Source organism: Microchirus variegatus (assembly GCF_963457635.1).
Source record: "Microchirus variegatus genome assembly, chromosome: 14".
NCBI lineage: Eukaryota > Metazoa > Chordata > Actinopteri > Pleuronectiformes > Soleidae > Microchirus > Microchirus variegatus.
This window is the reverse complement of record NC_139815.1, coordinates 20,277,417-20,293,176: the sequence shown is the minus strand read 5'-3', so window position 1 is coordinate 20,293,176 and position 15,760 is coordinate 20,277,417. Positions and strand designations below refer to the sequence as shown.

Here is a 15,760-nt window from a genome sequence, read left to right as displayed (position 1 = left end):
CACAAAAATACTGCTCTGCTTCACTGTCCTGTCCTCGTACATATGTCTCAGAGTACGCTATACCCTATTTCTACAAGTTAACCTAGTCCCCTGGTGTCCTACCGAACATGTCTGTGACATGTTTTGGTCAAAATAGCTTAAGGATGAAGCACCACAGCAGTTCAATCACCCTCCCAAAACAGCCCTGTTCAGAACGCTCTTTAAATGCAAATGAGACACAGGAAACTACGTCAGCGTCACTGAAGCTCCGGCAGCTTACAGCAGTTAGCATTTGGAAAAGTCATCATATGCCCACTCTAGCCGGCACATTGCCGTCATTTATAATGTATCCACTGGACAAAGTGGTAAATCCTCTGAGGCTGGAAGTTTGTGTAGAACTCTGTGCTGCACTGTGGAGCCAAGAATAGAACAATTCACGGACTTCCACTCTTTCGGATACTATTGCCCTCGCCTGAAATCTTGCGTTTTTTTAGGGACAAAGCAGAGCAACAATTCCAGGAACGTCTCATTGTGACGTAGCGATTAGTGCGGAAGTCAACATTGCATGTTTTATTTCCTTTATCTTAGACTGAGACGGACCACAAAAACATGAGTGAGTCATCTTTTTTCACACTTTGCCTACTCATAGGGCCTCCAGAGTCCCAAATATAAGTATTAAAGTGATTAAAAAGTTGATATTGCATAATATGTCCCCTTTAAATTTTCAACATTTTTCTGGGAAATCTAAATGAAACAAATCGGCTATTGTCACATTAAACCTTTGTATTTTTTGTTTGTCATCTATTTTTAATGCCTCATTTCTTTAAGTGGATTTTGTGGAACCTTGCCATCTGTGTGTGTGTGTGCGTGCGTGCGTGCGTGTGTAAGGTTTTCTAAACTGACGTCCGTACTCTGTACATGTTTATTACACATGCTTCCCGTGTTAATCCCTGTTTTTGTGTGTCATTCTCAGTATGTGACCGCAGAGTTAAAGCCAGAGTGCCTCTGTCATGATGGTATGTGCTTAAAGGTCTGTCCGTCTCTCTCTGACACACACACACACACATACGGAGTTGTGATGACACTCACAACACCATTCCATAGCCCTTTACTCTGACCTAACCAACCCTGAAACAACAATAGACACACACACATACACTTACTTCCCCATGTTAATCCCAAAATTCTACCATTTGCAAACTGATGACAGCACTTCCTCTAAGAGGACAAACTGTGTGTGTGTGTGTGTGTGTGTGTGTGTGTGTGTGTGTGTGTGTGTGTGTGTGTGTGTGTGTGTGTGTGTGTGTGTGTGTGTGTGTGTGTGTGTGTGTGTGTGTGTGTGTGTGTGTGTGTGTGTGTGTGTGTGTGTGTGTGTGTGTGTGTGTGTGTGTGTGTGTGTGTGTGTGTGTTTCTATAGTTTATGGAAGGATTACACTAACATAATGTTTAAGAACACAAATAAGTTTTTGCTTTTATGACACTTTTTACTCTCAGTTCTGCAAAATCCTTCATCCATCCCAGATTATTCAACTGTTCCATGTTAGTTCTTATATGAAATCACAGCCGTAAGTATGGTTAAGTATGTTTAACATTATAGACAGTGTGTGTAATATGAATTATTTAGTCAGTATTGATAGCAGTTTTACAGTGTTGGGTCATTGACTCCCACACTAATATGTTAATGTCTATATCTTGCAGTTATACAGCCTTTAGTCATGTGTTGTTTTGTAGAGCACTCCGTCTACTTCACCATGTCAGCAAATTTCACGTCAAGGCCCAAAGGATTTGTTGATCCACTGCTCTTCATCAGTAAATTTAAATATGCTGTTTTGTGACTATAATGATTGAAAAGCTGTTTGTTTTTTTTACGTAGGTGACGGAATGATTCCAAATGAGGCAGCGGTAAAGGCAGCAGCAGCAGCAGCAGCTCCTGTGTTCCAGTAAGCCATAAACACTGATTGTCTCTGTGCACTTTTGCTCTTCTTCACTCTATTTTGTTTCCTTTCCTTCTGTGAAGTGTGCTCTACCACCTGCTATTTCTAATAATACATATGACAAAAAGGGAAAACAGTCAGGTCAAAAATATAGAAATATGATGAGTTCATCCCTGCGGATACCTTCCTTTGTTTAAAATACAAAGTAATGTTTTTTCATTTGTGCCATAAATCCAGTTGTCACTGGTTGTCATGTTGGAGGAAATTGCATTCTGGTAGACGAGATGATAAAGTGGTGAAAGCAAGACTTTATGGGAGACATATAAAAGTGTGAGCGCTGTCATTTTTCTATCACGCTGTGCCATCAGTCTTAACATAAAAACCATACGTTTAAAAAGTTGCACTTGAACCTAATAAAGCTTCACATTGACCCTCAGAATGAGCAGGAAACCGGCGACTGTATGTCTTAATGTTTCTCCATGTTTTCTTCAGACACAGATGAGGAGCAACAACAGTCCGTCATGGCTGATCTTATCTCAGGAAAGATGGTTCTGCCTTTCATGGTTGACTGATCATGACCTGTGGTTATCGCTGTATATTCATGATATTCCTATAATCTCTCCTTGAATGGGGGGAAAAAAAGGCAGAAGGCAGGACAAGACCATATCTCACTGTTCACACCATGTCTCCCATCTTTCTGTCATCTTTCATTTCTGAACTTGATCATGTTTGCCTTCACCTTCCTGGGACAACAACAAAACTCTTTCACCCACTTCTGGTCATTAATAACTTTGTTCACATCGATGTTGCAAACACGCGAGATAAGGAAAAAACAACCACTGACTGATTTGTTCAAAATGTTTTTCCATTCTTAAATGTGGTTTGTGTTCTCCCCCTCCTCACCCATTTTATTCTCTTGCAGCACTTCCATGCCTCATCTCTTCCTCCACTCTCCTGAACTCTTAATCCTTTGTTCTTCTCACTACTCTCTCTCTCTCTCTCTGTCCGTACATTTCCCTTTTACTGCCTCACCTCCCCTTGTTCTGCGCTCTCTTTTCATCTATTCTTTCCTCGTTCTTTTTTCTCCTTATCCTTCCTTCCTTTTCCTTCCTCTTCCCTGCTGTGTGTGGGTGATCAAAGCAAGCTGAGCAGGGCAATATGTCACCGAGAAAACTGCCTACAGGGTAAGGTCCACACACACACACGCACACAGAGAGATAGTGGAAACACATCCTCACATGTATTAACAGTGTGTATTAAAACACTAAGATGATCCTGGTGAACACAGATGAATGCATCTGGACCATTCTAAATATAGAAACTCACAGAGAAAACAAATCCACTGAGGCTTTGTAGTAATGACCTGTAGCCTGTCAGACCAAGGTCAGATGGGTGTCTTTTGTACTCTAACCCACAAATCGAGGCCATTTCGTTCAAAATTAACTGTTCTTCAAAATGTGTTCTGAAACTGTGTAGAAAACCTAAATGTTTTGGATTAGATTAAGATTATTTGTATCTTGGATTCACTGTGAGACTCAGATTTGTTTATGTACATTAAGATAAACTAGTGCAGTGCCCGTAGGAAGTATGTATTCCTATAGTGGGAGCTGAAGAAGGTTTTTCAGTTATGGTAATGCATGATAAGGAACTTAAAGGCTAACATAATACAAACACTGTGCAACCATATTAGGCACAACGCAGATGTTTTCATATTCGATTAGCATTAGCATAGCTAGCTGTGTTGTGACGGTTTGTGATGTGCCGAATGAGGTTGCATAGTGTTTGTATCATGTTAGCTATACGCTAATGCTAATTGTAGCCTCGCTCGCTTACCTTTGGAAACTGGTTCGCCAAGTTAGCCGCAAAGTAGTAGCATGCTTGTATTATCTTAGCTCTACGCTAATGCTAATCGTAGCCTCGCTCGCTTACCTTTGGAAACAGCTTCGCCAAGTTAGCCGCAAAGTAGTAGCATGCTTGTATTATCTTAGCTCTACGCTAATGCTAATCGTAGCCTCGCTCGCTTACCTTTGGAAACAGGTTCGCCAAGTTAGCCGCAAAGTAGTAGCATGCTTGTATTATCTTAGCTCTACGCTAATGCTAATCGTAGCCTCGCTAGCTTACCTGTGGGAACAGGTTCACCGCAAAGTAGTAGCATGCTAATACAAAATAAATATGTGCTGGCGTATTGGTGAATGGACACCTCGCCGTTTTCAGTATAACACCATGTTCTGCGGTGAACCGTGTGAAAATGTTTCACATCACTGCCAAAGAAGAGGTTTTTAGAGGCATTATTTGTGTTGCATATTGGACCTTTAAAGGAATTACATTTTAATACTGTATATCTTCCTTTAGTTTTTAATCTCTCTTTATACCTTTTGTTTCTATTATCCTATCATATTATTCCTGGAGTAAACTATGTGTATTTAAAGGTCGGCAGCTGTATCGTTGAAAGAATGAGGAGTCAACAGTCTTAACTTTCCAGTACATTCCTTTATTTACATTCCCTCCGTCTTTTTCTTTTCCATCAACACAAAGTGCCGCACCACATTTTTCAAACAGAGTTTGGAGACGATATCTAATTGTAGAAGTGAAACGTTCCCAATTCACATTCACTATAATGTGCACTGATAAACTGGCTCTGTAGAGATTTCCCAACGACCGTCCTTGAAATCTGTTTTCAGAAAATGTGGTCTGGACCCATATTATTACACACACTTCTTATCATTATGCTATGTGTCAGATTTCTAGATAACACGTTATAATTCACCAATGTTGTTCCTGCAAAAAATAATGCAACAGCACAAACTGCACGTTTGCTAATTTCTGACTTTTGCGTCAACACGTCAACATCGATGAAAAACAAACTCTTACTCCTGAAAAGTCGACCGTGACCTCAGGTGTTTTTCACACTGTAGTTATTGCTGGAATTATAAGGCGCTACCAGAGAATATTTGGCAGTGACACATTGAGAGAGAAACCTCACACATAGCAGTTGAAAATGCACATGACATTCCACTCATTCAGAGGCTCCTGAAACATCCGCTTACTAATAGCACAAATGAATACTGTAGAGTGTAACACTGGCAGTTCATTTAACACAACACACACGCTGATTTCAAGTTGACATGCTTTTGGTGCCACTTTACAGTAAGACCTCCTAATACTCAGGTGATTAATTTGGGGTGTTGCTACTTAGTGAATGGTTTATCAACACTTGAAGACAAACTGAAACACTCCATCCTCTCTTTTTTTTCTTCTTACAAATGAGTTTCATTAGTTCCAAAAAGGAGCCCATTGGTGTGACGTTCACCTCACTAAAAGGAGATAAAACACATTTCCCCACACAACTAAAGTATATTCCCAGTTGTGTTGTTTCTAAAGACATTTTTTTTTGCATAATCTTTATTTATGCAAAGCATGAATTCTTGCACAACATTGATATTAATTTCCTGGATTAGGTTAAGACCAGGAAGAGATGATGTTTTCCATCTCTCTCGCTATAAAAAGACAGTAGAGCGTCCCCCTAACACCTTAAATAATGTGTGACAAGCCTCCTGTCGTTAAGGCTCCATGAAATTTCTGCTTAAGAATAATTTCGATGTGTGGCAGAGTAATTATTGAGAGAAAAGGTTGATGATGGTGATAACTGAATATCCGATAGTAACTTAAATATATCAAGGAGCTTTATTTTGTTGTTCAACATGTAAGGAACATGAGGAATGTCTGTCTCTTATACTTACAAGTAAATAGAATGTAATAAAAGGCAGTGAACAAACTGTTAGATATAAATGTCGGCCTATTGTGAAGACAAAGTCATCTATGGGATCTGAGGCTAGTCTCACTATTTGGCAAGCAATTTTTAAAGCCTCATAAGTGTCGTCTCATTGAAAAGTGGTGCCACCTTTTCTTCTTCACATAGAAACAAAACCTAATGAACCATAAACCCCTGGTTTTTAGAGTCTGCTCAGTATCAGATGGACTGTAACTCCTCTTGTGCGGAATCTGCGTGTGGACATTTCAGGAAGCCCCCAAAAACACATTAAAATTCCCAACTGGAACAGAAGGAGCAAAGGAAGTCAACAGAAAATATCCAAAATAAAGATGAGCACATATGTGTTATGTGTACAGTATATATATATATTTATGGCATGGGCTCAGCAATGTACAATTTCTTTTTTTTTTCTCGTAAATGCATAGTAACTTCTGAAAGTCGTAAGGCGTAAAATAAATAAGAACGTTAACTCTGCTCTCTTGAGCGCAAATAAATAAAAACATAATTCATGACGACAGTGAACTGGGAGATTAGTAAAGGAAATGAGAGACGTCGCAGGTCCACTTAATAAACACATCGTAGATACTGGAACTCGCAGGTTTGTCCTTCATGAAATTAATAAGTGGCACATTTTATTCAGGCATAAGATCGAACCCCGAAATGTCAAATACTGTATATTTCCTGGTTTTGTGTCTCAAAGAATCAAACCAGCGTTTCCTCTCCTGTTAAGTCTCTTCCTTTACTTTCCCCCCCATCTCAGTCTACAAATGGGATCTCCCAGGATGCTCTCTGCTTCCTGGGCAAAGGGCGTTCAGAGGAAAAGGGTGGTGGTGGTGGTGGGTGATGACGACAATCGACGGTGATGTAGAAGAAGCGTTTGACAAAGTATAGTTCTGTATTTCAGAGGGAAACAGGCTCTTTCCATATATTTATATTTGTACAAACATTTAGATCATAAGCATTTCAAGCACCATAGATAATATTCACAAATGTTCTATCCATTCAAAAAAATGGAACCAGGCAATGATACATGTCTCTTAATTTGGTCGTCATCCTTGTCTTTCTTTAGCTTAATTTCTTCATATATACGTTTTAGTCTGGATACAGGATTGCAGTACGGTATCATTTGTAGTCTAATTTCACTACTTTTGATTGCGATAAAACAAAGCCTTAAAGGTCCAATATGCAATATTTAAGTGTCGCTAATTGAGCAAAACAAAGGTAATCTTGACAGCCAGTCTAGACTATCATGACATCTAACACAATGTCAAGTTAGTCCAGAAGGAGAAAGACTAACTCCAAATCATCGTGGAACAATATTAATCCTCGGCTTATCTCTCTCCTAGTCTTCTTTTTTGTTTGGAAGTGGAAGTTTTGAACTATATTCTGCCATCTTCCCTGCATTCAAATAGTCCTTATGAAATCAGTAATCACCCTGTCCACACAGGACATCCTAAACTCTGAGCTTCGAGTAAACTCCGAATGAACATTTGAGTTTTGTATTTTGGTCACAATAAACAATTTCTGTCACATCACTGCCAAAGAAGAGGTTTGATTACAGCACGGAAAAGTGCGACTTAACTCTCTGCTCATGACATCAATACTATATATTTACATAGGTCATATTTGTTTCCTTAGTGTTGCATATTGGACCTTTAAAGGAATTACATTTTAATACTGTATCTCTTCCTTTAGTTTTTAATCTCTCTTTATACCTTTTGTTTCTATTATCCTATCATATTATTCTATCATACATAGTCTTTACATGGTCCCATTTAACTCAAATAAAAAAGATACAGTAATATAAAACACACACATTGACACGTCATTCAGTTTCTTTAAGAATAAGAGCATAACAACACAGATACAAACAACAGACGGTCCACGTGTCAGTCCATGGACTTGTACTTTTAACAGTGGGACATAGAAAAGCATTTTTTCACTTCCTCTGTGACTCAGACGCGCTACTGTACATGAAAGAGTCGTCACGACACCATCAGAGGGTCAAACTTCAGATGAGTTCTGTTGGTGAGTAAAGTGGAGGGGAAATAAAAACGACTGTTTGAACACGTATTATGTTCTTTCCTGTTTGGTTGTTGTAATGGTTAGTTTTGCTGTTGCTTAATAACCAAGCTATGCAGTTTTCCATTGGTGGAGAGCTTTACCAAAATTAAAGCTGGGGTAGGTAACATATGTTTGTTGATATTTATTATCGTGTAAAGATTGGATAATCAGACTGTGTTGTGATTGGCCAGTCAACGAGAGCTTTCCCAACTGTCTTGCGATTGGCCAATACCTGGAAGTGACGTAATTTGCACGTCAGCTCTCAGAAGCGCAGCTCCCCCCTCTGGAACGGTGGATGCACTGCTTCTCATTATCAAAACATTGTTTTAACAACGTTTAGAAATGGCTTTGTCACGACTCCCCGCCGCAGTCCTTTTTGCACCTTTGACCCGGTCAGAAGACACCGTCACAAGTGAAACACCTCCACAACGGGCGTTCTACTTCTGTGGTTCAATGTACGCAACCCGGATGTACCCGGAGCAGGAGGATCTGCTGTTCAGGAGACGGGATCTTTTACGTCACAATTCCAGGCTTTTTCAGACTGCTTGTCGAGCCCGAGATTACAATAAAACCTGTTCTTTCAAAACGTTAGGACTTCATCAACGAGATAATGGCACAGATTCATACCAAAAACGGCGTTAATTGAAACTTCCGGTCTATGGGAGCTTTAAATTACATGGAGGTTATTGGAAAGAAAAATAGTTGAGGTGGAATTGATCATGCAAGTTGCCGTAGACATGAGTACACTTTGGGTTTAACTCGTATACGGATACAGAGATATGTAGAAACGAAGCATTGGGAACCCAAAGTTTTTCAATTGAATCCAATCCACTATAGTGAGACGTTGACCCACGGTAAAACATCACATTTAGTAATGGCTATAAATTCAAAGATTTTCCGAGGACACTCATCTTTTTTGTGTGTTTTTTCTTTTTTTTCTATTTTAGCACCAAACTTAATGCATGTACACAAATCCAGAGACAAAGAGAAAGAGAGAATTGGTCTCAGTATTGTTGAAAATGTCCACAAGGCACTTATCTTAATCATTCCCATTGTCCTACTATCTTTCTCTTTCAACAAACGCACAATACCAGGCAATGCTGTAGTCAACGCTCGGTGTTTAAAGTCAATGGCTCTCAACTGTGTGTGTACTTTAAAAAGTGCTCCTCTAACATTATGGGAGAATTTGTTCCTCACCTCTCCTTCATCCTCCCCTGCTTTGAAAAAAAAATTGGCAGTTTTTGTTTCACTCTCCGCTCCTTTTTCTTCTCCATGCATTACTAAATGAACGTCTGAGTCTCAGAGATATTCCTCCGCAGTCCAATATGAAAATGTCATCACTTGATTATGCTTCTTTTCAGACTCAAAACCATCTGTCTGTGCTTCTGGGCGGCCATATTTATCAGATTCACAGAAACCTGTCCTTTAGATGCTGCTTTGTGCCTGTTTCCATGAAAATCTACAAGGTCATCTGTTTGTTTGCGTTGTCCAATATGTCCATTTCTTTTATCCCTCCATCTCTCCATACATCCATCCTTCTGTCGACTTACATTTGGAGTCATGAGGGAGTCTGACAAATTCCCTGTAGCCCCTCCTTCCATCTGATCCAGTGATGTATATATTTAGGAGATTCAAACTAAACATGTTAGATTAATCAACATCTGATTAAGTCTTGCTGTGTCTCCACCTCTCGTCCTCCTGTGTCTCCTCTCTCCCACCTCGGTCTACCGATGTCTTGAGGACACGTCGAAGCAGGTGATCATCATGAGATGAGCTTTGCAGAAGTTGACTCTGGTCTCCAGTTTGTCCGTTACCATTTCCAGGGCTGCCAAATACTCCACTGAGTCCACTTCATAGACCTGCTGGAGCTCGACTGGATATTAAACAGACGAGCAGAGAAAAAGAGGGTAAGACGGTAGACTGGAGATGTTCATAACAAAAGGAAACATTGTTTAGACATGTTCATTTTCTATAGTCACATTTTAGGTTTCTTTAAATCAATCCCACTTAAATTGTTTTGCTGCAATCAAGTATCATCCCACCACGATGTCACCCACTGGTTCTTATGCACTGTTTAGCAGCTCGCTCAGTGATTTTTCGAAACCAGAAAATACCATTATTGAATGAGCTGGGGAAGAAATGAGTAGTAGAGACTATGTCGCTTTTTCAATACAGTCTATGGCAGCAGTAAACATTCAGTAGAGCTCAACATTTGTGTCAGTCCACAGCTGAAAATACTCCCCAGAAAATACGATGTGTTTTCCTGGTTGAGTTATGGTCGAGAACTACAGCCCCAACTCAGCTTCTGTAAAATGACTGCGCCTTTTACAAAAGGAAAATGTCAGTTCTCTTTTAAAAGATTGATATCTTCAGAAGGACTGAATAGGTTTGTCAGTGTACGTGTAGAGGTGGGGTACAGTCATTATCACCAGAGATTCCCAGTGATTTAAGTCCCGTCAAAATGTGTCAGGTCAGTAATCATTATTAAGGCGATGTCAATAAATATTCCGGCTACTTTTAGCTTGGGTGAAAATTACCCCCGTGCAAATAGACCAACAGTGAATATATGTGTGTAAATATTTCTCCATATCTTGTTTACCAGTAAGCTAAGCAAGGAATTTCAAGCATGGACGCACTTGAAGAAGTATTCAGTTTTGCACTAGGCAATTAGACAAGTCTGTGGAAAGACCTCCACCATTACGAACCAACAGAAGGTCAAAAGCACTTGCCAGAGGCACTGGACTTCTGATTGATGAGAGTAAATAAATCTGAAATGGTGTGGTTAATGCACCATGGTCTCAAACTGCCTCTGAAATCAAATTCAAACACACACATATACGCACAGGAAGCAACGTCATACGCACATGACGTCAGGACGTGACGGCGGTGTGTAAATCCATTTACTCATCCCACTTGTGGTATTTTTTTTTACTGAGATTTCCTATCCCAGTGCGAATTGGTCATTTATTACAGATGTCCTGTGGTAAAATGACATTACTCCACCTACCCACCAACTAATCCCATCCGAATATACAGTAGTACTATAGACTATGCAGACGCACACTTCCTGATGCCTCACTTACACTCAGTGGTCCATTTTTGTGGCTCAAGCATCAGGTACTGTTTGGTTTGCTCCAGTTCTTTCTTCAGACAGTGATACTTGGCTCTGACTTCATTGATTCTCTGCTGGCGATGCTCCAGCAGACGCAGCTTCGCACTCGCAGACACCACCTCCTGACACACACACAGACAGAGGTAGAGGACAGACGGATCAGTGTTATTTATCCAGAGAGGTTGTGTAGGGAAACATGTGTCCCTGTTTTAACAGCAGCCTGCTTAACATTCACACAGCTACAAAAATTCACATCACACCTCAACAACTCCCAGTGTGACCACCGCAGAGTACACTTGGACACTGAGCTGCTCCAGTGGAGCAGCTGGGGGTTAAGTGGCTTCTTAGGGCTGCTGCAGGGAAAATCTATATTTCATGCTTTTCTCTCCTTTCCTCTGCAACACAGCGCACAATACCCTCTCTCCTGAATTCATCAAGGTTTAAAACCCTGCACTATGCATTCATTTGCACCCACTTAATCAAGTCTGTATTATATTAGATCGCTGGAATTAAAGGAACACAGAGGGAAATTAGATGTAGATTTATTGAAAATGCTTACTATTCACACACTGAGTTCTAATGTTCATTTATTAATTTTATGAAAATCCTTACTGTTGTGTGTTAAAGCCTGTCGGTTTTTCATAAGTCTTTTAACTCTTTGGCGTGTTCAGTTCAGCAGCTCAGATCTCTTACCCTCTGATGTCTCTTATCCTCTCCAGCTACCTCGAACAGAACACTTACTGCTTTTCACTGTTCAGCTGTGTGTGCTCGCTGTACTTGTCCGATCCCACTTTATCTAGCCCCTCAGTGCTTTGCTCTCTTGTTATGTGCTTTTAATGTGCCACCATAAACTAGGTTAATGCCCGAAAAAAGAAAAACCCTGGTAAATTATATTTTCAAAACATGTGACTCAAATTACACCCTTTTGTTCACTCATACAAACAATTCAAGCAGAAGCATTTACAGGGCAAATTGTTTTCCTTCTTCCACTGGTTTAGGATGCTTAAATTATATTGTTGGCTCTATACAAGAGAGTGCAGCAACACCAAGGGCTAAACTGGCCTCATGCTACTTGTTTGCTTCAATCCAATTTGATGTGGGGCCCCAAGGTCCCTTTTGGCTGGGGCCCCCAATATTTATGAAAACACCCCTGGTATTGCAAATCTTCCTGTGTTTGGCTCGCTTTTGCTTGGCCATAGGTCAGTTAGAATTGGTGCGCTTTGAATCTGACTCACCTTGCTCCCTCCTTTGTCTCTCCTCTTCTGTAGTCGCTCAACATCGTCTATCTCATAGACCTTGATCTCAAAGTTTTCTGTTGTTGCAGTGGTGCCGCGGAGGTTTGAGGAACCCGGGGGTCCCAGAGGTCCATCTACCCAGCATGCGCCAGGGCTGGAGGAGGAGGAGGAAGAAGAAGTGATGGCCTGCTTTGAGGAACGATGAGAGGTGGAGGAGGAGGAGGAGGAGTCCAAGGTCAGTGCTGGGATGAGGCGACGACGCTGAAGGCCTGGAAAAACAAGTAAGGGAAAAAATAGAAGTGATTTAAAGGTTGTTGGTGCCAGATGAGCTGGTCTGGTCTTTCACACACAACCATTCTTTAGTGTTGACAGAGAACACTTTCCAGCGTGCTGCAGTTCTCTGTGTGAAAATGCCTTGTTGATGCCAGAGGTCAGAGAAAATTTGCCAGACAGGTTAGAAACGATAAGACTGAACGCACAACGTACAGCGGGGCTACAGCAGCCGGTACATTAGGTTCACGTATACCTAATAAAGTGGCCAGTAAGTGTAAAGTACCACTGAAGTAAAGTGAGCTTTACTTTACACTAACTGTTTGCTTAGTATCAGCTGAGGAAAATGGGAAGATGGTTGCATGGATATGAAAGCAGAGCATTAGTAAGCTGAAGATAGAGAAAAGAGTGAAGAAAGAGTCATGGAAGAGAATTAACTATCCGGTTATTCACGTAGAAAGTGAGAAACATGTTTGTGAAAAAATAGTTGTGTCACTCTTCCTGAAGGTCAAATAATGAGCTGGGGAACACTAGGATGAACACACACATGCACACACTCACTTTACATAGAAATTGGGAACCATGGGATAATGAATGTGAGTGTGATTCACAGCAAAGACGAGACGACAGCCGCAGCCATCTATTGGTCTGAGTGTGGCACAGAAAGGTCAAGCAGATATATTTGTAGTCCATTGCATAGGAGGAAGCAGCATACAAGATGGCAGAGAAAGACTGATAGTCTACAGGGAGGAGAGGGAGAATTGGGCAAAAGAGGTAGAAAATGTAGGAGTGACACCTGAGAAAAGATGAGGACAGGTGGAGTCACGCAGGACAAATTGAGAGCTAGTGGATCTCATATAATGGGAATCAAGCACAAAGACTCCACTGGAGATGTGATTCACTTTTCTCTCGTATATCACACAGTGCTTCAGTCTGTGACACATCTGTCCCCTCTTTCTCTCAAGGCACATACGCACCAAATTGTGTGTGCCCCATCAGCAGTATCATCTAGCGACAAATTACCCCCCTGGTGACAAGAAGCAATAATTCGTAGCTTCCAGCGTAGATGGTGGATGTCCAAGCAAAGACTTCTATTTTTATGTTTGCTGTACACCATTTACAGTCCACCAAGCAATGTGAGATGCAGGAATCAAGGTTTATTTTAAGACACAACTACAACCTGAATTTCTCCACATTTTGGCGTTTTAGTTTTGACTAATCTCTGAGAACAAATCATATATAAATTTAAAGGTTGATGAATTTTGGTCAAAATGTTCCACCTCTTTTATTCTTGCTATCCCTACCTTTACACCACTTCCCCCTCTCCTTCTGCAAAGATCTCCACCAGCAGACTACAGCATAACATAAGCTACCTTTACCGTTAATTGTCAGTCAGAGACATAGCACTGTTCAGTATCCATGTTGCAACACTGAGTGCGTTTACATGCACACTAAAAAAAAACGATTACTGGCAATGATCGGGTAACTGGAATAAACCATTTAAGGTGTTTACATGTCACTAAGAAATCAGATTATTGACAGAAACCTAGGTGGGTTATACAGGTTTTTCAAAAAGCGATAAAGGCAATAAACCGATAATGAATATCAGTTTATTCCGTTTACATGAACACTTGAATAACCAGATAACTACAAAAACCCGATAATAATTGTTTTCGACTGTGCATGTAAACACACTCACTGTTTTTAAGCCGTTGTTATCGACTGGTCGTGCTAATAATGGCTAATAGTGGCTAGCCAACTGTCCAACTAGCTAATGCAAATGGTACGCACCACAATACAACAGAGAAAAACATGACAAAAGCCAGACACATTTATAAGCCTAACTAGGAGAAATATTTTATGTTATGCCATGCTTAAAGAAAGTAATATTTTAAAGTTCATGAATGTAGGAAGACCCAGAATGATGCTTGTCATGCTAACAACTAGCCAGCTAAACCAGAAACTGACTATTATAGCGGATATTACACTAACGACTGTCAATTCAGCACACACGCAGGCCTCGGTACAGGACACACTGCAGTGATGCCTGTCAACAGCTTTGCCTAAATTTAGGACCAAACTATGATATCTATCTTTGCCATAGCTGTCATTTCTCGTCTTCACCTTCATGTGCAGGAAACAGTCCTGTCTCTCTCTGTCTATGTCTTTTTTGTGTCCTCTCAGGTGCAGGTTCGGTTGACTTAAAAGTAAAATGAGAATATATTCACATTTGTTACATCCTACAAGCCCAGAGTTAAGGATTATTCCAGTGTAAATCAATAATGAGAGACCCATGAGAAAGAGCTGCCTCTGTCCGATCTGGTTTTATGCGCATATCCATCCTCTTTGTTAACCACTAGAGTGTAAATTGCAGAGCACATTAGCAGGCTCTCTGTGTGCTGTTGTTACGAATATATATTCATTACAGCCCTCACCAGCAGATTCCTTTCACCATTTCACAGATGGTTGGTCAGGGTCACCTTTCCTACCTGGCTCCTACGGCACAGCTTTCTTTCTCTTTTCTCTCTCACCTGCCTATTATTCCTTCACTGTGCTTTATCTCTTCTTCTCTTTCTATCATAGATACTTTCCAGTTGTTTTTTTCTCGAAGCTTTTAGAGTCTCGTGGTTGAGCATTTTTTAGCTGCTGAGCTAGCATTCAGTAAAAAGGAAATCAGGTCAAATCATTCCTCAATTCATTCTTTCACAAAAACAAATTATTTATGCTGTTTGAGTTTTGATAATTGGTTCTAATTTGGTGTTCAAATTGTGTTAAACCGCACCTGTTCTACTTCTGGTACTTTGAAAGGCAATGATTGAGGAAAATATGAACCTCAAATTGCACAATAAATTAACTTTAAATGTAAAATATAATTAGGGAATACTTATTTACTCAACAAATAAATCAAACCAAATCATGTTGGGTCCAACAAGCGTTTTAAACTCATTTTAGTTTAAAACGCAGGGTTCTTCACAGGGTTCTTCTACAAGGGCTGAGGTTCTACCTGGAACCATTTGCTAATGGTTCCAATAAGAAACCATTTTGATCCAGTGATCTGAATTCTGATCAGTCAAAGATGTGGTGGATTGAAACATATGTCCAGGTGTCGACAGTCTGGTACATGCTGTTTGTATAAGATCTCATCTCTCATTTAAACGTAGTTTCTATGCCTTACCTTAATTACTAATGGATTTTTAAAATAATTTTTCAGTTGATATAATGTTCCTGTTGCTGCTTGGGTCTCTTGTTTTAACTGTATTTAGCTCATCTATACAGTTTTTGCAATACTATTCAGATATTGTTCTTCTGAACTACATGAAAACAATAAAAGGCCACAGACTGTGTTCTCTTATACCTCTATGAAAATGTCTTCATAGTAATACAGATAATGGAG

At 40.2% G+C, this 15,760-nt stretch overlaps 1 protein-coding gene across 1 annotated transcript in view; it reads right to left on the bottom strand.

The window, feature by feature from the left end:
* Positions 1-9,473: 9,473 nt before the first annotated feature.
* kif26ba (kinesin family member 26Ba) overlaps positions 9,474-15,760 on the bottom strand; it is a gene marked incomplete at both ends in the record, with an annotated part of 88,429 nt that continues 82,142 nt past the window's right edge. The window contains 3 exons of the mRNA XM_083900423.1: positions 9,474-9,622; positions 10,833-10,983; positions 12,097-12,365. Of these exons, the coding sequence (XP_083756549.1) occupies positions 9,474-9,622; positions 10,833-10,983; positions 12,097-12,365 (569 nt within the window). The remainder of the gene's footprint in view (positions 9,623-10,832; positions 10,984-12,096; positions 12,366-15,760) is intronic.